At 47.7% G+C, this 25506-nt stretch overlaps 1 protein-coding gene and 2 long non-coding RNA genes across 4 annotated transcripts in view; 2 read left to right on the top strand and 1 right to left on the bottom strand.

Annotated features, from left to right (window-relative positions):
• The first annotated feature begins 13362 nt into the window (after positions 1-13362).
• On the top strand, positions 13363-14807 carry LOC121846096. The gene is made up of 2 exons (XR_006083001.1): positions 13363-13962; positions 14310-14807. It is a non-coding gene; the product is annotated as an uncharacterized LOC121846096 (long non-coding RNA).
• A 498-nt stretch (positions 14808-15305) lies between these two features.
• Positions 15306-15978, top strand: LOC121846097. The gene is made up of 2 exons (XR_006083002.1): positions 15306-15378; positions 15465-15978. It is a non-coding gene; the product is annotated as an uncharacterized LOC121846097 (long non-coding RNA).
• Positions 15979-17389: 1411 nt separating this feature from the next.
• Positions 17390-25506, bottom strand: part of lpar2b (lysophosphatidic acid receptor 2b) — a 36647-nt gene continuing 28530 nt past the window's right edge. Inside the window, exons 7-8 of one of the 2 annotated variants that reach the window (XM_042318902.1) lie at positions 17961-18475; positions 17390-17833 (exon numbers count right to left, since the gene is read on the bottom strand). In XM_042318902.1, coding sequence (XP_042174836.1) covers positions 18377-18475 — 99 coding nt within the window. In that variant the 3' untranslated portion in view covers positions 17390-17833; positions 17961-18376. Of the gene's footprint in view, positions 17834-17960; positions 18476-24100; positions 24456-25506 lie in introns of those variants that run through there. The other variant, XM_042318903.1, reaches the window with a different exon arrangement.

The following is a 25506-nucleotide window of genomic DNA, read 5'->3' as shown; positions in this document are numbered from 1 at the left end:
GATGTGCACAGAGATCTTCAGAGAGGAGGACCCTATGTTTAGAACAAAGACATACAGCTTTGTGCATCTCACCTTTCAAGAGTTCTTCTCACCGTTCAAGAGTTCTTCGCAGCACTCTACGTGTCCTACGTTTATGTAAGTGAAAATGTCAACCTCGTTAATTTCAAGACATAGATTTCAAGAAATCCTCCCTTAACCTGAAGGTTCTCAGAGAACAGTGTTTGACTTGCAGAGGAGTGCTGTGGATGTAGTGTTGAACAGCGAGACCTAGACCTCTTCCTCCGCTTCCTTCTGGGCATCTCACTATAGTCCAATCAGATCCTCTGGAGAAGCCTAAAGCTCCAGACAGAGCGAGACGCAGAGAGCATCCAGAAGACCATCCAGTACATCAAGGATAAGCTCTCACCTGGCAACCAGGTTTTTATAGACTCTTTGAAGCATTACTCCTCGGAGCAGTGTTTCAATCTCCTCTGTTTGATGGAGTTGAACAAGAACTCGCTGGTGGAGGAAATTCAAAGTCAGCCTGAGAGGAAGTTGACCCCTGGTCAGTGTTCAGCGCTGGCCTACATGCTGCTGATGTCAGAGGAGGTACTGGCCTACATGCTGCTGATGTCAGAGGAGGTACTGGCCTACATGCTGCTGATGTCAGAGGAGGTACTGGCCTACATGCTGCTGATGTCAGAGGAGGTACTGGCCTACATGCTGCTGATGTCAGAGGAGGTACTGGCCTACATGCTGCTGATGTCAGAGGAGGTACTGGCCTACATGCTGCTGATGTCAGAGGTGGTACTGGCCTACATGCTGCTGATGTCAGAGGAGGTACTTGCCTACATGCTGCTGATGTCAGAGGAGGTACTGGCCTACATGCTGCTGATGTCAGAGGAGGTACTGGCCTACATGCTGCTGATGTCAGAGGAGGTACTGGCCTACATGCTGCTGATGTCAGAGGAGGTACTGGCCTACATGCTGCTGATGTCAGAGGTGGTACTGGCCTACATGCTGCTGATGTCAGAGGAGGTACTTGCCTACATGCTGCTGATGTCAGAGGAGGTACTGGCCTACATGCTGCTGATGTCAGAGGAGGTACTGGCCTACATGCTGCTGATGTCAGAGGAGGTACTGGCCTACATGCTGCTGATGTCAGAGGAGGTGAATTTGACATGAGAAAATACAGCACAACACTAGAGGAGGTAGAAGACTGGTCCCGGTAGCTAGACACTGCAGGAAGGCTACGGAGCTTCAGATGTTATTTATCATCGGTTTGCTTTGCAGGCATTTGTAGAATTCCACATACAAACCAAGTCCAGGCCAGAAATGATTATAAGTCCTTAACAGAGGACAACAGATCATTCCATAATGGCCAGATTCACTAAGGATAGCGGGGGACAACTAGTGTTACATGTAAAATGACACGCAGGTACCTATTATTCTGTTATTAATGTGATATTTCTTATAAGGATTATTAAAAGCAGTTACACAATAAACAGATATTAGTTAGCACATACATTTCTTAAAATCCAATTTGACAACAGAAGATACACCTTGTCACAACAGTAGCAGATAGCCAGCTAATCTGTCACTATGTTAGCAAATAGCCAGCTAATCTGTCACTATGTTAGCAATTAGCCAGCTAATCTGTCACTATGTTAGCAAATAGCCAGCTAATCTGTCACTATGTTATTAATTAGCCAGCTAATCTGTCACTATGTTAACAAATAGCCAGCTAATCTGTCACTATGTTAGCAAATAGCCAGCTAATCTGTCACTATGTTAGCAAATAGCCAGCTAATCTGTCACTATGTTAGCAAATAGCCAGCTAATCTGTCACTATGTTAGCAGATAGCCAGCTAATCTGTCACTATGTTAGCAGATAGCCAGCTAATCTGTCACTATGTTAGCAGATAGCCAGCTAATCTGTCACTATGTTAGCAGATAGCCAGCTAATCTGTCACTATGTTATTAATTAGCCAGCTAATCTGTCACTATGTTATTAATTAGCCAACTAATCTACATGGCAAGATAGCTAGCTTCATCAAACATCAAAAGTTATACTTAATTAAACATCTAGTTTTGTCTTCCTCTCCTCAGACTAGAGGACTGCTCCCTCACAACCAGACGCTGGGAAATTGTTGCATCAGCTCTCCAGCTGCCTGGCTCACACGTGAGAGAGCTGGACATCAGTCACCACGTCATGATTGACTCACACCTAAAGCTCCTCTCTTCTGGACTGAGGAGTCCCAACTGCAGACTGGAGTTTACGGATCTGAGCTACGTCGACACGGAGAAGTCAGGGCTCGGTCTCTTGACTTCTGCACTGGGGGAATCGCTGCACAGTCAACTGCACACGCTAAGGTGAGTAGGTTACTTTTTCTCCCTAGGTTTGTGGGGTGCGTTCTCAAAGAGGACTGCTATGATACGTTAGGCTCACCTCTGGAGTCAGAGAAGAGCCATCTGACAGAGCTGGACCTCAGCTACAACAAACTGGCAGACACCGGGGTGGAGAGGATCTCCACTGGGCTTATGAGTCCACTGTAAACTACAACAAACTGGCAGACACCGGGGTGGAGAGGATGTCTACTGGGCTTATGAGTCCACTGTAAACTGTCTCTCCAAGATGGCGTAGCAGTAAGCAGTAAGTCGTCCTGTCTCGTCGTGTCCCTGTATATATCGTCTATTTTTCGTTTTTTACATATTTTTCTTCAAAAACATTTTGCTAAACCTAAGCTTCCAAATACTCTCCTGCAACCCACCTCACCCAATGTAGCTATTTTTCCTAAAGTATTTATATTTACTTCGGAACCGGAACCCCTCAACTGAAGCTAGCCGGCTAACCACCAGCTATGCTAGCGGTCTTCAGCTAACCGGTCATCAGCTTAGCTCGGAAAGCTCTCGCCAGCTCGAACAACGCGACTCTAACCAGAGCATAACGGACCTATTTATTTTTTCATCCCCGGACTCATCCCTGGATTCCCACCGCAAACGGAACATTTCAGCTGGATCTTCACAACTAGCTATCTAGCTAAACCGCAACCCCGGATGATTACTCCTGGCTAGCGCTTCCACCCACTTAGCGTGAAGCTAGCCCGGCCAGCGCACCTGTACCACCACCGTAGCATACTCCTGGGCTACAATACCCGGGCCCACGACCGGTCTATCGATGTCACCGCATGAAGAGGAATAAACAGACTCACCCCATCGCGACGTCCCCTAAAGGCCAACTCTCTAGCCCTCGCTATCTCCCTGCTTGCTAAACTCGGTCCGCTAACTGCTACCTTGTTTAGCCCGGGCCTACGAACTGTTAGCTTGTTAGCACAGGCCTGCTAACCGTCTGAATCGCCGCGTCCCAAACACTCACCGGACCCATATTTACTTTCTATCTCTTCTTGATTTTTAATCTGTTTATACCTTTCCGGAAACCTGCCTCACCCAATGTGTTACGGAATCGCTATTATTTTTAATTTTTAGAACACACTCAAGAACCTCCAGAAGCTAACCAGCTAACTAGCTACAAGCTATTTAGTCATTGTTAACTTTTTTTTTCAACCTGGATAACACTCGCCAGTCCAGCTTCCCTGCCCCATCCACCGCTGCCCCCTGGACACTGATCTCTTGGCTACATAGCTGATGCACTCTGGACTGTCCATTAATCACGGTACTCCATTCTGCTTGTTTATGTTTTATCTGTCGGCCCCGTTGCCTAGTCAACGCCATTTTACCTGCTGTTGTTGTGCTAGCTGATTAGCTGTTGTCTCACCTACTGTTTAAGCTAGCTTTCCCAATTCAACACCTGTGATTACTGTATGCCTCGCTGTATGTCTCTCTCAAATGTCAATATGCCTTGTATACTGTTGCTCAGGTTAGTTATCATTGTTCTAGTTCACAATGGAGCCCCTAGTTCTACTCTTCATACCCCTGATAACTCCTTTGTCCCACCTCCCACACATGCGGTGACCTCACCCATTACAACCAGCATGTCCAGAGACACAACCTCTCTCATCATCACCCAGTGCCTGGGCTTACCCCCGCTGTACCCGCACCCCACCATACCCCTGTCTGCGCACTATGCCCTGAATATATTCTACCATGCCCAGAAACCTGCTCCTCTCATTCTCTGTCCCCAACGCTCTAGGCGACCAGTTTTGATAGCCTTTAGCCGCACCCTCATACTACTCCTTCTCTGTTCCGCGGGTGATGTGGAGGTAAACCCAGGCCCTGCATGTCCCCAGGCACCCTCATTTGTTGACTTCTGTGATCGAAAAAGCCTTGGTTTCATGCATGTCAACATCAGAAGCCTCCTCCCTAAGTTTGTTTTACTCACTGCTCTAGCACACTCTGCTAACCCTGATGTCCTTGCTGTGTCTGAATCCTGGCTCAGGAAGGCCACCAAAAATTCAGAGATTTCCATACCCAACTATAACATCTTCCGTCAAGATAGAACTGCTAAAGGGGGAGGAGTTGCAGTAATGTCATACTTTCCAGGTCCATACCCAAACAGTTCGAACTACTAATTTTGAAAATTACTCTCTCCAGAAATAAGTCTCTCACTGTTGCCGCCTGCTACCGACCCCCCTCAGCTCCCAGCTATGCCCTGGACACCATTTGTGAATTGATCGCCCCCCATCAGGCCTCAGAGTTTGTTCTGTTAGGTGACCTAAACTGGGATATGCTTAACACCCCGCCAGTCCTACAATCTAAGCTAGATGCCCTCAATCTCACACAAATCATCAAGGAACCCACCAGGTACAACCCTAACTCTGTAAACAAGGGCACCCTCATAGACGTCATCCTGACCAACTGGCCCTCCAAATACACCTCCGCTGTCTTCAACCAGGATCTCAGCGATCACTGCCTCATTGCCTGTATCCGCTACGGAGCCGCAGTCAAACGACCACCCCTCATCACTGTCAAACGCTCCCTAAAACACTTCTGTGAGCAGGCCTTTCTAATCGACCTGGCCCGGGTATCCTGGAAGGACATTGACCTCATCCCGTCAGTTGAGGATGCCTGGTCATTCTTTAAAAGTAACTTCCTTACCATTTTAGATAAGCATGCTCCGTTCAAAAATGCAGAACTAAGAACAGATACAGTCCTTGGTTCACCCCAGACCTGACTGCCCTCGACCAGCACAAAAACATCCTGTGGCGGACTGCAATAGCATCGAATAGTCCCCGGGATATGCAACTGTTCAGGGAAGTCCGGAACCAATACACGCAGTCAGTCAGGAAAGCTAAGGCCAGCTTCTTCAGGCAGAAGTTTGCATCCTGTAGCTCCAACTCCAAAAGTTCTGGGACACTGTGAAGTCCATGGAGAACAAGAGCACCTCCTCCCAGCTGCCCACTGCACTGAGGCTAGGTAACACGGTCACCACCGATAAATCCATGATTATCGAAAACTTCAATAAGCATTTCTCAACGGCTGGCCATGCCTTCCGCCTGGCTACTCCAACCTCGACCAACAGCTCTGCCCCCCGGCAGCTCCTCGCCCAAGCCTCTCCAGGTTCTCCTTTACCCAAATCCAGATAGCAGATGTTCTGAAAGAGCTGCAAAACCTGGACCCGTACAAATCAGCTGGGCTTGACAATCTGGACCCCTATTTCTGAAACTTTCCGCCGCCATTGTCGCAACCCCTATTACCAGCCTGTTCAACCTCTCTTTCATATCGTCTGAGATCCCCAAGGATTGAAAGCTGCCGCAGTCATCCCCCTCTTCAAAGGGGGAGACACCCTGGACCCAAACTGTTACAGACCTATATCCATCCTGCCCTGCCTATCTAAGGTCTTCGAAAGCCAAGTCAACAAACAGGTCACTGACCATCTCGAATCCCACCGTACCTTCTCCGCTGTGCAATCTGGTTTCCGAGCCGGTCACGGGTGCACCTCAGCCACGCTCAAGGTACTAAACGATATCATAACCGCCATCGATAAAAGACAGTACTGTGCAGCCGTCTTCATTGACCTTGCCAAGGCTTTCGACTCTGTCAATCACCATATTCTTATCGGCAGACTCAGTAGCCTCGGTTTTTCTGATGACTGCCTTGCCTGGTTCACCAATTACTTTGCAGACAGAGTTCAGTGTGTCAAATCGGAGGGCATGCTGTCCGGTCCTCTGGCAGTCTCTATGGGGGTGCCACAGGGTTCAATTCTCGGGCTGACTCTTTTCTCTGTATATATCAATGACGTTGCTCTTGCTGCGGGCGATTCCCTGATCCACCTCTACGCAGACGACACCATTCTATATACTTTCGGCCCGTCATTGGACACTGTGCTATCTAACCTCCAAACAAGCTTCAATGCCATACAACACTCCTTCCGTGGCCTCCAACTGCTCTTAAACGCTAGTAAAACCAAATGCATGCTTTTCAACCGATCGCTGCCTGCACCCGCATGCCCGACTAGCATCACCACCCTGGATGGTTCCGACCTTGAATATGTGGACATCTATAAGTACCTAGGTGTCTGGCTAGACTGCAAACTCTCCTTCCAGACTCATATCAAACATCTCCAATCGAAAATCAAATCAAGAGTCGGCTTTCTATTCCGCAACAAAGCCTCCTTCACTCACGCCGCCAAGCTTACCCTAGTAAAACTGACTATCCTTCCGATCCTCGACTTCGGCGATGTCATCTACAAAATGGCTTCCAACACTCTACTCAGCAAACTGGATGCAGTCTATCACAGTGCCATCCGTTTTGTCACTAAAGCACCTTATACCACCCACCACTGCGACCTGTATGCTCTGGTCGGCTGGCCCTCGTTACATATTCGTCGCCAGACCCACTGGCTCCAGGTCATCTACAAGTCCATGCTAGGTAAAGCTCCGCCTTATCTCAGTTCACTGGTCACGATGGCAACACCCATCCGTAGCACGCGCTCCAGCAGGTGTATCTCACTGATCATCCCTAAAGCCAACACCTCATTTGGCCGCCTTTCGTTCCAGTACTCTGCTGCCTGTGACTGGAACGAATTGCAAAAATCGCTGAAGTTGGAGACTTTTATCTCCCTCACCAACTTCAAACATCAGCTATCTGAGCAGCTAACCGATCGCTGCTGCTGTACATAGTCTATTGGTAAATAGCCCACCCATTTTGGGGGACCTCGCTGTGCCTTGAAGGTTTTGGTGGTGATGGTCTCACACAATGCTGTTGCAGTATAAATGTAATATTGAGTGCGATTCACTCAATTCAATGCCAACTTCTCTCTGCAGGATGTCTGGTCACAGAGGAGGGCTGTGCTTCTCTGGCTTCAGTTCTGAGGTCAAACCCGAGGTCAAACCCGTCCTACCTGAGAGAACTGGACCTGAGCTTCAATCACTCAGGAGACTCTGGAGTGAAGCTGCTCTCTGATAAACTGGAGAAACTCAGGTAAATGGAAAATGTTGCTTCTGTTAACACCTCATTGCTCAATGAGACTTTCAAGACCCTATTTTACATTTTTTAAATTTTTTATTTGACCTTAACAAGTCAGTTAAGAACAAATTCTTATTTTCAGTGACAGCCTAGGAACAGTGGGTTAACTGCCTGTTCAGGGGCAGAACGACAGATTTGTACCTTGTCAGCTCGGGGATTTGAACTTGCAAACTTCCGGTTACTAGTCCAACGCTCTAACCACTAGGCTACGCTGCCGCCCCACATGGTGAAATCATCACGGTAATCTCCACTGTAATCAGGTTCAATAGGTCCTACAGGACAAGTTAGTGTAGGAGGAGGATCCACATTGTAGACAGGAGGAAGGGAATTTCCCCACTTTGAATATCGCTGAACAGATGACAACATTGACTGGAGGAACTGTATGAACAGCACAATGACTGGAGGAACTGTATGAACAGCACAATGAAGTCTGTCTTTCTCTGTCTGTCTCTGTCTCTCAGTCTCAGTCTGTCTCTGTCTGTCTCTGTCTCTCAGTCTCAGTCTGTCTCTCAGTCTCAGTCTGTCTTTCTCTGTCTGTCTCTCTCTGTCTGTCTCTGTCTGTCTGTCTGTCTTTCTCTGTCTGTCTCTGTCTCTCAGTCTCAGTCTGTCTGTCTGTCTGTCTCTGTCTGTCTCTGTCTCTCAGTCTCAGTCTGTCTCTGTCTGTCTCTGTCTCTCAGTCTGTCTCTGTCTGTCTCTGTCTCTCAGTCTGTCTGTCTGTCTGTCTCTCAGTCTGTCTCTCAGTCTGTCTCTCAGTCTCTCTCTCAGTCTCTCTCTGTCTCTCTCTGTCTCTCTCTGTCTCTCTCTCTCTCAGTCTGTGTGTTCTTCTGCCTCTCCTATAGTGTGGAACATGGTGGAGAAACCAGGCATGCTAAAATGTGAGTCTGAATACAAATGTGATATAGAAGAATGTGATGTACAGGAACCTGTCCAGCCCCAACATGTTTTTGCAGATCTGAATCAGCATCAGTATGCAAAACATGTGACCTAGATGACGACACCTTGTTTCCTAGGCTCCTTCCTGTGTGTTTTCTTCTGTACAAACCTGTGAGCTCAACATGGACCCTGGTTGCACAGCCAGCGTCTGAGGAGAACAAGAGATTAGAGTGGAGACAGATTCCAGGGACAGTAAACTAGAACGACTTCCGCTACTCCCTGTCTGTGTGCTGTACCCAGGGCCTGTCTGTGTGCTGTACCCAGGGCCTGTCTGTGTGCTGTACCCAGGGCCTGTCTGTGTGCTGTACCCAGGGCCTGTCTGTGTGCTGTACCCAGGGCCTGTCTGTGTGCTGTACCCAGGGCCTGTCTGTGTGCTGTAACCAGGGCCTGTCTGTGTGCTGTACCCAGGGCCTGTCTGTGTGCAGGGCCTGTCTGTGTGCTGTACCCAGGGCCTGTCTGTGTGCTGTACCCAGGGCCTGTCAGGGCCTGTCTGTGTGCTGTACCCAGGGCCTGTCTGTGTGCTGTACCCAGGGCCTGTCTGTGTGCTGTACCCAGGGCCTGTCTGTGTGCCGTAACCAGGGCTTGTCTGTGTGCTGTACCCAGGGCCTGTCAGGGCCTGTCTGTGTGCTGTACCCAGGGCCTGTCTGTGTGCTGTACCCAGGGCCTGTCTGGGCCTGTCTGTGTGCTGTACCCAGGGTCTGTCTGTGTGCTGTACCCAGGGCCTGTCTGTGTGCTGTACCCAGGGCCAGTCTGGAGGCTGTTTATACTGGCAGGTTGAGGGGACCAGACCAGAGAGAGAGAGATCTTTTAATTATTATCTCTCCTCTTATGACGACAGCTGCAATTTTTCAAGCCAAATAAATAACACCCACCCCCACCCCCAACCCCCACCCCAGACGAGTCCCATCACCTTCAGATGAGTCCCATCACCTTCAGATGAGTCCTGTTACCTTCAGACGAGTCGTGTTACCTTCAGACGAGTCCCGTCACCTTCAGATGAGTCCTGTTACCTTCAGACGAGTCCTGTTACCTTCAGACGAGTCGTGTTACCTTCAGACGAGTCGTGTTACCTTCAGACGAGTCCCGTCGCCTTCAGATGAGTCCTGTGGCACTTATGGGGGTCACAGAGCAAAACGGAGAGAACACCATCCTCTTCGTGAGTCTCGGACATTAGACATTATCGTGAGAAGACCGATTTTCGGGATGTCTCATGGTCTTGACACACACCGCTCTGTCACCTTTCACCGCAGACTTGGAAATGAGACGCTGTCAGATGTGGTGAATTGAGACGCATCCAATGCAAACAAACAGATATCTCTACCTTAAACTGATATTATATCTCTACCTTAAACTGATATTATATCTCTACCTTAAACTGATATTATATCTCTACCTTAAACTGATATTATATCTCTACCTTAAACTGATATTATATCTCTACCTTAAACTGACAGATATTATATCTCTACCTTAAACTGACAGATATTATATCTCCACCTTAAACTGACAGATATTATATCTCTACCTTAAACTGATATTATATCTCCACCTTAAACTGACAGATATTATATCTCCACCTTAAACAGATATTATATCTCTACCTTAAACTGATATTATATCTCTACCTTAAACAGATATTATATCTCTACCTTAAACTGATATTATATCTCTACCTTAAACTGACAGATATTATATCTCTACCTTAAACTGACAGATATTATATCTCCACCTTAAACTGACGGATATTATATCTCTACCTTAAACTGATATTGTATCTCTACCTTAAACTGATATTATATCTCTACCTTAAACTGATATTATATCTCCACCTTAAACTGATATTATATCTCTACCTTAAACTGACAGATATTATATCTCTACCTTAAACTGACGGATATTATATCTCTACCTTAAACTGACGGATATTATCTCTCCACCTTAAACTGACAGATATTATATCTCTACCTTAAACTGACAGATATTATATCTCTACCTTAAACTGACGGATATTATATCTCTACCTTAAACTGACAGATATTATATCTCCACCTTAAACTGACAGATATTATATCTCTACCTTAAACTGACATATTATCTCTCTACCTTAAACTGACATATTATATCTCTACCTTAAACTGACAGATATTATATCTCTACCTTAAACTGACAGATATTATATCTCTACCTTAAACTGACAGATATTATATCTCTACCTTAAACTGACAGATATTATATCTCTACCTTAAACTGACATATTATATCTCTACCTTAAACTGACAGATATTATATCTCTACCTTAAACTGACGGATATTATATCTCTACCTTAAACTGACAGATATTATATCTCTACCTTAAACTGACAGATATTATATCTCTACCTTAAACTGACAGATATTATATCTCTACCTTAAACTGACAGATTTTGATTGGGATTTTTTTAAATGTATCACCGGTGCATCAATCGACTCTAGAGGGTTAACTCCTGAGGTGCTGACCTGTTGCACCCTCTACAACCACTGTGATTATTATTGGACCCTGCTGGTCATCTATGAACGTTTGAACATCTTGAAGAACAATCTGGCCTTAATGTCCATGTACCCTTATAATCTCTACCCGGCACATTCAGAAGAGAACTGGCCACCCCTCAGAGCCTGGTTCCTCTCTAGGTTTATAATCTCTACCCGGCACAGTCAGAAGAGAACTGACCACCCCTCAGAGCCTGGTTCCTCTCTAGGTTTATAATCTCTACCCGGCACAGTCAGAAGAGAACTGGCCACCCCTCAGAGCCTGGTTCCTCTCTAGGTTTATAATCTCTACCCGGCACATTCAGAAGAGAACTGGCCACCCCTCAGAGCCTGGTTCCTCTCTAGGTTTATAATCTCTACCTGGTTCGGCACATCTCAGAAGAGAACTGGCCACCCCTCAGAGCCTGGTTCCTCTCTAGGTTTATAATCTCTACCCGGCACATTCAGAAGAGAACTGGCCACCCCTCAGAGCCTGGTTCCTCTCTAGGTTTATAATCTCTACCCGGCACATTCAGAAGAGGACTGGCCACCCCTCAGAGCCTGGTTCCTCTCTAGGTTTATAATCTCTACCCGGCACATTCAGAAGAGGACTGGCCACCCCTCAGAGCCTGGTTCCTCTCTAGGTTTATAATCTCTACCCGGCACATTCAGAAGAGGACTGGCCACCCCTCAGAGCCTGGTTCCTCTCTAGGTTTATAATCTCTACCCGGCACATTCAGAAGAGAACTGGCCACCCCTCAGAGCCTGGTTCCTCTCTAGGTTTATAATCTCTACCCGGCACATTCAGAAGAGGACTGGCCACCCCTCAGAGCCTGGTTCCTCTCTAGGTTTATAATCTCTACCCGGCACATTCAGAAGAGAACTGGCCACCCCGGCACATCAGAGCCTGGTTCCTCTCTAGGTTTATAATCTCTACCCGGCACATTCAGAAGAGAACTGGCCACCCCTCAGAGCCTGGTTCCTCTCTAGGTTTATAATCTCTACCCGGCACATTCAGAAGAGGACTGGCCACCCCTCAGAGCCTGGTTCCTCTCTAGGTTTATAATCTCTACCCGGCACATTCAGAAGAGAACTGGCCACCCCTCAGAGCCTGGTTCCTCTCTAGGTTTATAATCTCTACCCGGCACATTCAGAAGAGAACTGGCCACCCCTCAGAGCCTGGTTCCTCTCTAGGTTTATAATCTCTACCCGGCACATTCAGAAGAGAACTGGCCACCCTCAGAGCCTGGTTCCTCTCTAGGTTTATAATCTCTACCCGGCACATTCAGAAGAGAACTGGCCACCCCTCAGAGCCTGGTTCCTCTCTAGGTTTATAATCTCTACCCGGCACATTCAGAAGAGAACTGGCCACCCCTCAGAGCCTGGTTCCTCTCTAGGTTTATAATCTCTACCCGGCACAGTCAGAAGAGGACTGGCCACCCTCAGAGCCTGGTTCCTCTCTAGGTTTATAATCTCTACCCGGCACATTCAGAAGAGAACTGGCCACCCCTCAGAGCCTGGTTCCTCTCTAGGTTTATAATCTCTACCCGGCACATTCAGAAGAGAACTGGCCACCCTCAGAGCCTGGTTCCTCTCTAGGTTTATAATCCTACCCGGCACATTCAGAAGAGGACTGGCCACCCTCAGAGCCTGGTTCCTCTCTAGGTTTATAATCTCTACCCGGCACATTCAGAAGAGAACTGGCCACCCCTCAGAGCCTGGTTCCTCTCTAGGTTTATAATCTCTACCCGGCACATTCAGAAGAGAACTGGCCACCCCTCAGAGCCTGGTTCCTCTCTAGGTTTATAATCTCTACCCGGCACATTCAGAAGAGGACTGGCCACCCCTCAGAGCCTGGTTCCTCTCTAGGTTTATAATCTCTACCCGGCACATTCAGAAGAGGACTGGCCACCCCTCAGAGCCTGGTTCCTCTCTAGGTTTATAATCTCTACCCGGCACATTCAGAAGAGGACTGGCCACCCCTCAGAGCCTGGTTCCTCTCTAGGTTTATAATCTCTACCCGGCACATTCAGAAGAGAACTGGCCACCCCTCAGAGCCTGGTTCCTCTCTAGGTTTCCTCCCAGGTTCCAGCCTAGGAGTTTTTCCTCGTCGCATTGCTTCTGTTTGGGGATTTTGCTGGGTTTCTGTATTAGCACTTTGACATCTGTTGATGTAAAAAGGGCTTTATAACTAAATGTGATTGAGAGAGGAGGAGGGAGAGTGATTCTATATCAGCAGGGATGGGTAAACTTTTGGGGAGGGATGTAATATAAATATACAGGTCCATCATCATTCCTCCATTCTTTCTATCTGGTTAAAGACATTCAAGTGTGGCCTGAAGAGGGGTGTGGCCTGAAGAGGGGTGTGGCCTGGAGGGTGTGTGGTCTGAAGAGGGGTGTGGCCTGAAGAGGGGTGTGGCCTGAAGAGGGGTGTGGCCTGAGGAGGTGTGTGGTCTGAAGAGGGGTGTGGCCTGAAGGGGGTGGCCTGAAGAGGGGTGTGGTCTGAAGAGGGGTGTGTGGCCTGAAGAGGGGTGTGTGGCCTGAAGAAGGGTGTGGCCTGAAGAGGGATGTGGTCTGAAAAGGGGTGTGGCCTGAAGGGGTGTGTGGCCTGAAGGGGTGTGTGGTCTGAAGAGGGGTGTGGTCTGAAGAGGGGTGTGGTCTGAAGAGGGGTGTGGCCTGAAGGGGTTTTCTAACCTCCCCTCTTTAGGATGCACACAAAGATGAACAGTCAGCTAGAATGCAGTGTAACCTGTTAAACCTGTCTGGTGATGACAACACTAAAGTTACTTGCAGCTTCTGATCAGTAATGTAGCAGGTGGGTTAGAATCTGATCCTCGGTCTGATCTTAGTCCTGACTCGGGGTAGAACAGGTGGGTTAGAATCTGATCTTAGTCCTGACTCGGGGAAGAACAGGTGGGTTAGAATCTGATCCTAGTCCTGACTCGGGGAAGAACAGGTGGGTTAGAATCTGATCCTAGTCCTGACTCGGGGAAGAACAGGTGGGTTAGAATCTGATCCTAGTCCTGACTCGGCGAAGAACAGGTGTGTTACTGTCATACAGCCTTCATTTTGACTGAGACACAGAGGAGACTTGACAGAGAGCAGACTGACACAACTACAGTGAGTATCTGTGTGTGTGAGAGAGATGTTCTGAAAGTTAGTTTGTGGTGTTTTAACTGTATGCTGGTTTTGTTTACCGTCTAAGTGTATATGTCTTTCCCAATATTTGCTTGTGAATGTTTGTTTCATGTCCAAGTTCAGCTGTTTGTTTGTGTGTGTGTATGTATGTGTGTGTGTTTGTCTGTCTATGTGTGTGTGTGTGTGCTTGTGTGTGTGTCTGTCTATGTGTGTGTGTGTGTTTGTGTGTGTGTCGTGTGTCTACGTGTAAATTAGTAGTCTTGCATTATGTCTGTTTTGGGTCATTTGAATTTAATATTAATGAACCGTTTGCTATGATGTCATTCCAGATCAGTACCCAAGAACCTCAGCTCTCTTCCTCTCCTCCCTGTCTGCTACGGTGGGCTCCTCCCCCCCTGTCTGCTATGGGGGGCTCCTCCTCTAAGAAGACTGTATTTGGGGGGAGAAAGAAGCAACAGGACTCAGTGTTGACCTGGAGTGAACTGAAGGGGGCATTATCCAGTAAGAAACAGAAGAGAAGCATCATTATTCCTCCTCTGGACAAACTGTCAGTGGATAACCTGAAGAGGGAGGTCCTTACTCCCAATAATACGTTTTCAGTGGCCGGGAAGAGGAAGGAGTCGCTGTCAATCAAGAGGCTGTCATTGGATAACTCTAGGAAGGAGTCTGTGTCACCGAAGTCTCTCTCTCTGGGTAAGAGGAAGAAAGGAGAGCAGAAGATATTCTCTCTGCTTAACATCAAGAAGGAATCACCTCCTCCACCACCAGCCCAAAATATATTCTCTCTGCTTAACATCAAGAAGGAATCACCTCCTCCACCACCAGCCCAAAATATATTCTCTCTGCTTAACATCAAGAAGGAATCACCTCCTCCACCACCAGCCAAAAATATATTCTCTCTGCTTAACATCAAGAAGGAATCACCTCCTCCACCACCAGCCCAAAATATATTCTCTCTGCTTAACATCAAGAAGGAATCACCTCCTCCACCACCAGCCAAAAATATATTCTCTCTGGTTAACATCAAGAAGGAATCACCTCCTAAAGAGAGATTATCCCTGGCAAATGTTAACCCCTTACTTTAAACCTGACCTCGGCCCTGGACAGAGAGACGGATGGATGGATGGACAGGCACGCAGACAGGACAGACAGACAGAGAGACCCGGTGGACAGAGAGAGACAGGTGGACAGAGAGAGACAGGTGGACAGACAGAGACAGGTGGACAGAGAGAGACAGGTGGACAGAGAGAGACAGGTGGACAGAGAGAGACAGGTGGACAGAGAGAGACAGGTGGACAGAGAGAAACAGGTGGACAGAGAGAGACAGGTGGACAGAGAGACGGATGGACAGGCAAGCAGACAGGACAGACAGAGAGACAGGTAGACAGAGAGAGACAGGTGGACAGAGTGTTTAACTTCTGGTTTGTGTCTTTATTCTCGTTCCTAGCAGCATCATAAAGACAGACATGATCAGAGAGAGACAGGTGGACAGAGTGTTTAACTTCTAGTTTGTGTCTTTATTCTCGTTCCTAGCAGCATCATAAAGACAGACATGATCAAGCGATGGCCGCCGCCAGGCATAACCAAGCGATCAGGCAGACAGACACAGATTAAGAATGTATTCATTTTTCTGGCTTTATTTAGATGTTTTGGTACAAAAATAAAACTAAAAAACAGTAACAGATATTTTTAAATGAAAGAGAAAAATAACAGCTTCTCAAAAATGTAGTCTTTAATTTGGGGGAGGGAAATTATTTTAATGGTGAAATGTGTTTTCATACGTGCTTATAAAAATAATGCATATTAACAATCATATTTAAATATTTAGAATATTCATAACCAGCATTTCCCTTTTATAGTTTCTCAGGTATGAACTTTTTCCCTTTTCAGAGATGATTTCAGCCAGTAATGGTGAGAGTTGGGGTACGTACCAGTACTCTCCTGAAGGGTGCACCCGTTCACTACAGTCAGAGAGAGACAGATGGACATACAGTCAGAGAGACACAGGTGGACAGACAGTCAGAGAGAGACAGATGGACAGACAGTAACAGAGAGACAGATGGACAGACAGTAACAGAGAGACAGATGGACAGACAGTAACAGAGAGACAGATGGACAGACAGTAACAGAGAGACAGATGGACAGACAGTAACAGAGAGACAGATGGACAGACAGTAACAGAGAAACAGTCAGTAACAGACAGTAACAGAGAAACAGATGGACAGACAGTAACAGAGAGACAGATGGACAGACAGTAACAGAGAGACAGATGGACAGACAGTAACAGAGAGACAGATGGACAGACAGTAACAGAGAGACAGATGGACAGACAGTAACAGAGAGACAGATGGACAGACAGTAACAGAGACAGATGGACAGACAGTAACAGAGAGACAGATGGACAGACAGTAACAGAGAGACAGATGGACAGACAGTAACAGAGAGACAGATGGACAGACAGTAACAGAGAGAGATGGACAGACAGTAACAGAGAGACAGATGGACAGACAGTAACAGAGAGACAGATGGACAGACAGTAACAGAGAGACAGATGGACAGACAGTAACAGAGAGACAGATGGACAGACAGTAACAGAGAGACAGATGGACAGACAGTAACAGAGAGAGATGGACAGACAGTAACAGAGACAGATGGACAGACAGTAACAGAGAGACAGATGGACAGACAGTAACAGAGAGACAGATGGACAGACAGTAACAGAGAGACAGATGGACAGACAGTAACAGAGACAGATGGACAGACAGTAACAGATGACAGATGGACAGGACAGTAACAGAGACAGATGGACAGACAGTAACAGAGAGATGGACAGACAGTAACAGAGAGACAGATGGACAGACAGTAACAGAGAGACAGATGGACAGACAGTAACAGAGAGACAGATGGACAGACAGTAACAGAGAGACAGATGGACAGACAGTAACAGAGAGACAGATGGACAGACAGTAACAGAGAGAGAGATGGACAGACAGTAACAGAGAGACAGATGGACAGACAGTAACAGAGAGACAGATGGACAGACAGTAACAGAGAGACAGATGGACAGACAGTAACAGAGACAGATGGACAGACAGTAACAGAGAGACAGATGGACAGACAGTAACAGAGACAGATAGTAACAGAGACAGATGGACAGACAGTAACAGAGAGAGAGATGGACAGACAGTAACAGAGAGACAGATGGACAGACAGTAACAGAGACAGACAGTAACAGAGAGAGAGATGGACAGACAGTAACAGAGAGACAGATGGACAGACAGTAACAGAGACAGATGGACAGACAGTAACAGAGAGACAGATGGACAGACAGTAACAGAGAGACAGATGGACAGACAGTAACAGAGACAGATGGACAGACAGTAACAGAGACAGATGGACAGACAGACAGTAGTGTTGTAGGTTCTTTAATAGAAGCGGTTTCCATCATTTCTGACCATGAAACTGATTGTGAGGTCACAGAAACAACCAGAACACATCAGTCTACAATACAGACTGGTCTACAGTCTATTCCTTCATTCTCTAGACAGCTAGACAGATGAGAGGGACGGCTGGCAGACGGCTGGAAGGCCAAGACAACGACGCAACATGTAGGCAGTATTGGGCAACAGATGGCAGTTCAGAGAAGATACACCCTGATGTATAAATGCCTGTTTGATCATGTGTGAAATGTGCTTGCAGCCGAGGCATTCAGGGCGGTGAATAAACTTTTACAGAGTTTATACTCTGTTCAGAACCTAACAATACATTTAATAACAGTAAAATGTCTTTACAAATACCCCCCCTCCCTTTCTTAAAACTCACCTAACATGTTATGCAGTACACACACACACCCCTGCACACACACCTCTCCAACCCCTGCACACACACCTCTCCAACCCCTGCACACACACCTCTCCCCTCACTGTATACACACCTCTCCAACCCCTGCACACACACCTCTCCAACCCCTGCACACACACCTCTCCAACCCCTGCACACACACCTCTCCCCTCACTGTATACACAGCGCAGACTATTCTCGTAAGATCAACAACAAAAAATGCATAAATAAAATGTCAAATTAAAAAGTCATAAATATTCAGTTCTGATTGTAATGATGACTTTTCTACTGAGCTGGCTGCTCGGGTAGACCACATGTCAACACATATCTGAGTGTAAATGGGACAATGTCAATAAAGTTGTTTCAAACAGAAATGTCAGTGCCTGTAGGTAACTGTATTCATGTTTTCTGTAACATACAGTATCATACAAACAACATTTTACATCAATACAACTAAACATCACATCTATACAATAAAAACATTCAGCAGGATTCAGAAACTCCCCCAAAATAATCACACACTGTGTGTGTGTGTGCGTGCGTGCGTATGCTCGTGTCAGCTCTCTGTGGACGTCATCATGTCCTCTGTTCCCTTCAGGATGAGAGGAGCTCCCCTGGTCTTCTCCACCAGCTCCGCATCACCATTCTCATACGGCTGGAGAGGGAGGATGAAGGGGACGAGGAGAGAGGGATGGAGAGGGAGGATGAAGGGGACGAGGAGAGAGGGATGGAGAGGGAGGATGAAGGGGACGAGGAGAGAGGGATGGAGAGGGAGGATGAAGGGGATGAGGAGAGAGGGATGGAGAGGGAGGATGAAGGGGATGAGGAGAGAGGGATGGAGAGGGAGGATGAAGGGGATGAGGAGAGAGGGATGGAGAGGGAGGATGAAGGGGATGAGGAGAGAGGGATGGAGAGGGAGGAAGGGGATGAGGAGGGATGAGAGGGAGGAGGGCATGAGGAGAGAGGGGATGGAGAGGCAGGATGAAGGGGACGAGGAGAGAGGATGAAAGGAGAAAGAGAGGGATGGAGAGGCAGGGTGAAGGGGATGAGGAGAGAGGGGAGAAAGGAGAAAGAGAGGGATGGAGAGGCAGGATGAAGGGGACGAGGAGAGGGGATGAAAGGAGAAAGAGAGGGATGGAGAGGCAGGGTGAAGGGGACGAGGAGAGAGGATGAAAGGAGAAAGAGAGGCAGGGTGAAGGGGACGAGGAGAGGGGATGAAAGGAGAAAGAGAGGGATGGAGAGGCAGGGTGAAGGGGACGAGGAGAGAGGGGATGAAAGGAGAAAGATAGGGATGGAGAGGCAGGGTGAAGGGGACGAGGAGAGAGGGATGGAGAGGCAGGGTGAAGGGGACGAGGAGAGAGGGATGGAGAGGCAGGGTGAAGGACGAGGAGAGAGGGATGGAGAGGCAGGGTGAAGGGGACGAGGAGAGAGGGGATGAAAGGAGAAAGAGGGATGGAGAGGCAGGATGAAGGGGACGAGGAGAGGGGATGAAAGGAGAAAGAGGGATGGAGAGGCAGGGTGAAGGGGACGAGGAGAGAGGGATGGAGAGGCAGGGTGAAGGGGATGAGGAGAGAGGGATGGAGAGGCAGGGTGAAGGGGACGAGGAGAGGGGATGAAAGAGAGGGATGGAGAGGCAGGATGAAGGGGACGAGGAGAGAGGATGAAAGGAGAAAGAGAGGGATGGAGAGGCAGGGTGAAGGGGATGAGGAGAGAGGGGAGAAAGGAGAAAGAGAGGGATGGAGAGGCAGGATGAAGGGGACGAGGAGAGGGGATGAAAGGAGAAAGAGAGGGATGGAGAGGCAGGGTGAAGGGGACGAGGAGAGAGGATGAAAGGAGAAAGAGAGGCAGGGTGAAGGGGACGAGGAGAGGGGATGAAAGGAGAAAGAGAGGGATGGAGAGGCAGGGTGAAGGGGACGAGGAGAGAGGGGATGAAAGGAGAAAGATAGGGATGGAGAGGCAGGGTGAAGGGGACGAGGAGAGAGGGATGGAGAGGCAGGGTGAAGGGGACGAGGAGAGAGGGATGGAGAGGCAGGGTGAAGGACGAGGAGAGAGGGATGGAGAGGCAGGGTGAAGGGGACGAGGAGAGAGGGGATGAAAGGAGAAAGAGGGATGGAGAGGCAGGATGAAGGGGACGAGGAGAGGGGATGAAAGGAGAAAGAGGGATGGAGAGGCAGGGTGAAGGGGATGAGGAGAGAGGGGAGAAAGGAGAAAGAGAGGGATGGAGAGGCAGGATGAAGGGGACGAGGAGAGAGGGGAGAAAGGAGAAAGATAGGGATGGAGAGGCAGGGTGAAGGGGACGAGGAGAGAGGGATGGAGAGGCAGGGTGAAGGGGATTAGGTGGAGGATGAGGAGAGAAAGAGAGGGATGGAGAGGCAGGGTGAAGGGGACGAGGAGAGAGGGGAGAAAGGAGAAAGAGAGAGTTAGTAAGGTCCAGCCATCGGAGAGAGAGATAGAGATGAAGAAACAGAGAAATACAGTGTGGTGTCTTTCACAGAGGTGTTCAGTAGCTTCATCTCTGCTCCTCTCCATGACAAGCACAGCAATAAGATGGATGACAGCACGTACAGATATCCTCCCTGCTCCTCTCCATAATAAGCTGGATCACAGCACACAGATATCCTCCCTGCTCCTCTCTATGGTACGCACAGCAATAAGCTGGATCACAGCGCGTACAGATATCCTCCCTGCTCCTCTCTATGGTACGCACAGCAATAAGCTGGATCACAGCACGTACAGATATCCTCCCTGCTCCTCTCTATGGTACGCACCGCAATAAGCTGGATCACAGCGCGTACAGATATCCTCCCTGCTCCTCTCTATGGTACGCACAGCAATAAGCTGGATCACAGCACGTACAGATATCCTCCCTGCTCCTCTCCATGACAAGCACAGCAATAAGCTGGATCACAGCACGTACAGATATCCTCCCTGCTCCTCTCCATGACAAGCACAGCAATAAGCTGGATCACAGCACACAGATATCCTCCCTGCTCCTCTCCATAATAAGCTGGATCACAGCACACAGATATCCTCCCTGCTCCTCTCCATAATAAGCTGGATCACAGCACACAGATATCCTCCCTGCTCCTCCCCATAATAAGCTGGATCACAGCGCGTACAGATATCCTCCCTGCTCCTCTCCATAATAAGCTGGATCACAGCACAAAGATATCCTCCCTGCTCCTCCCCATAATAAGCTGGATCACAGCGCGTACAGATATCCTCCCTGCTCCTCTCCATAATAAGCTGGATCACAGCACAAAGATATCCTCCCTGCTCCTCTCCATAATAAGCTGGATCACAGCGCGTACAGATATCCTCCCTGCTCCTCTCCATAATAAGCTGGATCACAGCACAAAGATATCCTCCCTGCTCCTCTCCATAATAAGCTGGATCACAGCGCGTACAGATATCCTCCCTGCTCCTCTCCATAATAAGCTGGATCACAGCACACAGATATCCTCCCTGCTCCTCTCCATAATAAGCTGGATCACAGCGCGTACAGATATCCTCCCTGCTCCTCTCCATAATAAGCTGGATCACAGCACAAAGATATCCTCCCTGCTCCTCTCCATAATAAGCTGGATCACAGCGCGTACAGATATCCTCCCTGCTCCTCTCCATAATAAGCTGGATCACAGCACAAAGATATCCTCCCTGCTCCTCTCCATAATAAGCTGGATCACAGCGCGTACAGATATCCTCCCTGTGCATACAGAGGAAACACAATAAGGACACACAATAAGGAAACACAATAAGGACACAATACAACCAAGCTATAACCTAAATGAAACCCAACTATAACCCAGAACCTATTTATTGAGCCATTTCTGTGGGTGGTGGGTAGCCAAGCGGTGAAGCCTGTTGGGCCAGTAACCGAGACGACTAGGTGAAGAATGTCAACGTGCCCTTGAGAGCAAAGGCACTTTAACCCTGATGCTCCTGTAAGTGGCTGTGGATAAGAGCGTCTGCTAAATGACTAATATGTTTAGCTTCTAGTTTGTGTCCTAATTCTCGTTCCTGGCAGCATCATAAAGGACAGACATGATCGAGCGATGGCCGCACCACGATGCCGCACCACGATGCGATCAGGCAGACAGGCACAGATTAGGAATATTTTCATTTTTCTGGTTTTATTTTTCAGAGATTTTTTAGTACAAAAATAAAACTAAAAAACAGAAACAGATTTTTTTTAAATGAAAGAGAACAAACAGTTTCTCTGTTAAATGGAGGATTGTTTTATTTTACAATCTGGGAAAAATATGTTTTCATACGTGCTGATGAAAATAATGCATATTAACAGGCATATTTATATAAAACATCTAAATAATTAGAATATTCATAACCAGCATTTCCCTTTTATAGTTTCTCAGTTATAAACATTTTCCCTGTTCAGAGATGATTTCAGCCAGTAATGGTGAGAGTTGGGGTACGTCCCAATGGTCTCTCCTTTCTCCTGAAGGGTGCACCTGTTCACTACAGTCAGAGAGGGAGAGAGTTGGGGTACGTCCCAATGGTCTCTCCTTTCTCCTGAAGGGTGCACCTGTTCACTACAGTCAGAGAGGGTGAGAGTTGGGGTACGTCCCAATGGTCTCTCCTTTCTCCTGAAGGGTGCACCCGTTCACTACAGTCAGAGAGGGTGAGAGTTGGGGTACGTCCCAATGGTCTCTCCTTTCTCCTGAAGGGTGCACCCGTTCACTACAGTCAGAGAGGGAGAGAGTTGGGGTACGTCCCAATGGTCTCTCCTTTCTCCTGAAGGGTGCACCCGTTCACTACAGTCAGAGAGGGTGAGAGTTGGGGTACGTCCCAATGGTCTCTCCTTTCTCCTGAAGGGTGCACCCGTTCACTACAGTCAGAGAGGGAGAGAGTTGGGGTACGTCCCAATGGTCTCTCCTTTCTCCTGAAGGGTGCACCCGTTCACTACAGTCAGAGAGGGAGAGAGTTGGGGTACGTCCCAATGGTCTCTCCTTTCTCCTGAAGGGTGCACCCGTTCACTACAGTCAGAGAGGGTGAGAGTTGGGGTACGTCCCAATGGTCTCTCCTTTCTCCTGAAGGGTGCACCCGTTCATGACATTCTGACAGCATTGGATTGGTGGAGGGCTGGAGGGAGTTCCCACCACACATCTGACAGCATTGGATTGGTGGAGGGCTGGAGGGAGTTCCCACCACACATCTGACAGCATTGGATCTGAGGGAGTTCCCAGCATTGGATTGGTGGAGGGCTGGAGGGAGTTCCCACCACATTCTGACAGCATTGGATTGGTGGAGGGCTGGAGGGAGTTCCCACCACATATCTGACAGCATTGGATTGGTGGAGGGCTGGAGGGAGTTCCCACCACACATCTGACAGCATTGGATTGGTGGAGGGCTGGAGGGAGTTCCCACCACATATCTGACAGCATTGGATTGGTGGAGGGCTGGAGGGAGTTCCCACCACACATCTGACAGCATTGGATTGGTGGAGGGCTAGAGGGAGTTCCCACCATTATTTCTTATACCAGTCATTTCCTTTCAAATCAGTGAAGGGAAGTGAACGAGTGCACACTTTGGGAGGAAGAAGAGACAATTGGGACGCGGACCCAGGAGTGTAGAAGAGGACGACTTGATTTCACTTGACCACTTGGGGGCGCTAATGTATATCACACTTTACTGTGTGTGTGTGTGTGTGTGTGTGCATGTGTGTGTGTGTGTATATGTGTGTGTGTGTGTGTGTATGTATGTGTGTGTGTAAAACAAAATGACAGTCCATGTCATGGGTGGGGTAGGGTAAGTACGAGGGGAACATATTTCACTGTCACACCAGAGTTAGTGCAGAATAGCGTGCGACACTGAAATGTTTCCCCCCCGCCTGTAATTGTGCCGTTTGTTCGTTCTCCATTAGTGACATCACTGACAGGATGTGTAACTGGTGTTTGTTTGGGGTACTGTAAACACACACACACACACACACTCCTGTGTCTCCACACAGAGCAACGACACAGTGATGAGTCAGCCGTGTGTTTGTTTGTGTGTGGTGTGTGTGTGTGTGTGTATGTGGTGTATGTGGTGTGTGTACGTGGTGTGGTGTGTGTGTGTGTGTGTGTATGGTGTGTGTGTGGTGTGTGTGTGTGTGTGTGTGTGGTGTGTGTATGGTGTGTGTGTGTGTATGGTGTGTGTATGGTGTGTGTGTATATGTGTGTGTATGTATGGTGTGTGTGTATGGTGTGTGTGTGGTTTGTGTATGTGGTGTGGTGTGTGTGTATGTGGTGTGGTGTGTGTGTGTGTGTGTATGTGGTGTGTGTGTGTGTGTGTGTGTGTGTGTGTGTGTGTGTGTGTGTGTGTGTGTGTGTGTGTGTGTGTGTACATGCCATAGCTACAGGACACAGGAAACATGACAACTAGTCAGACCCGTTTGAACCACTTTAACATCTGGTTCACATCCCACCAGGCTGTCCAGGGGTGGCAGACAGCCTTCCTACAACGTTCCAACAACGTTATAGAGACATTGTCACTATATAGAAAGTCTGTATGGAAAACAGTTGCATTATCAGAGTCCAGTATGGACCCAGCTGAAGACCAAAACATTCACCGCGGGGGGCTGGTCTTACTCAACCGGACTCATTCAAGTCTTGGCGTTGTAGAACGTCTCTTTCTCTCTAGACACACAGATTGAGACATCTGCGTTAGAAGCTGCACGGCACCATGTTAACAGAGGAGAAATCAGCCCCATCACTCTCAATCCAGTCACAACGTTATGTTTGATCAGGTCTTTTTTTTACAAACAGCACGTAGGCTCCGGTTTCTAATAACACACAGTCACTTCTCCAGACAGTACAGCTACCGTTCGTTCCCAAACAATAATATCTGCATGATTAACTATTCATATGGTTCTATGTTGATGAGAACACAGACTGATAGGGCTGCTATGTTACAGCGCCACATACAGTATTATAACAACGATGCTACAAACACTCATATAGGCCATATTCTCTGTCTGCTTGTAAAGGGGGAGGGAGATACCTCGTCAGTTGTACAACCGAATGCCTCCTACTGAAATGTGTCTTCCACATTTAACCCTCTCTGAATCAGGAGGTGGTTGTCGTAGAGGCCTGGTTGTTGTAGGGCTATTTTGTGACATTGTTGTGGTACATGTTCCACTGTAATTCTGTTGTTGTAGGTGTTTTAATGGTATTGTGTAACGTTGTCGTTATTCTAGGTGTTGTCGTGGTATTGTGTTACGTTGTACTTGTTGTAAGTGTTGTCATGGTATTTTGTTACGTTGTCGTTGTTGCAGGTGTTGTCATGGTATTTTGTTACGTTGTACTTGTTGTAAGTGTTGTCATGGTATTTTGTCACGGTGTCGTTGATGTAGGTGTTGTCATGGTATTTTGTTACGTTGTACTTGTTGTAAGTGTTGTCATGGTATTTTGTTATGTTGTTGTTATTGTAGGTGTTGTCATGGTATTTTGTTACGTTGTACTTATTGTAAGTGGTGTCATGGTATTTTGTTATGCTGTTGTTATTGTAGGTGTTGTCATGGTATTTTGTTACGTTGTACTTGTTGTAAGTGTTGTCATGGTATTTTGTTACGCTGTCGTTGTTGTAGGTGTTGTCATGGTATTTTGTTACGTTGTACTTGTTGTAAGTGGTGTCATGGTATTTTGTTATGTTGTTGTTATTGTAGGTGTTGTCGTGGTATTGTGTTAC

Source organism: Oncorhynchus tshawytscha, unplaced genomic scaffold (assembly GCF_018296145.1).
Source record: "Oncorhynchus tshawytscha isolate Ot180627B unplaced genomic scaffold, Otsh_v2.0 Un_contig_447_pilon_pilon, whole genome shotgun sequence".
Classification (NCBI taxonomy): Eukaryota; Metazoa; Chordata; class Actinopteri; order Salmoniformes; family Salmonidae; genus Oncorhynchus; species Oncorhynchus tshawytscha.
The sequence above is the reverse complement of the archived record's forward strand: the minus strand, read 5'-3'. Positions and strand labels throughout refer to the sequence as shown.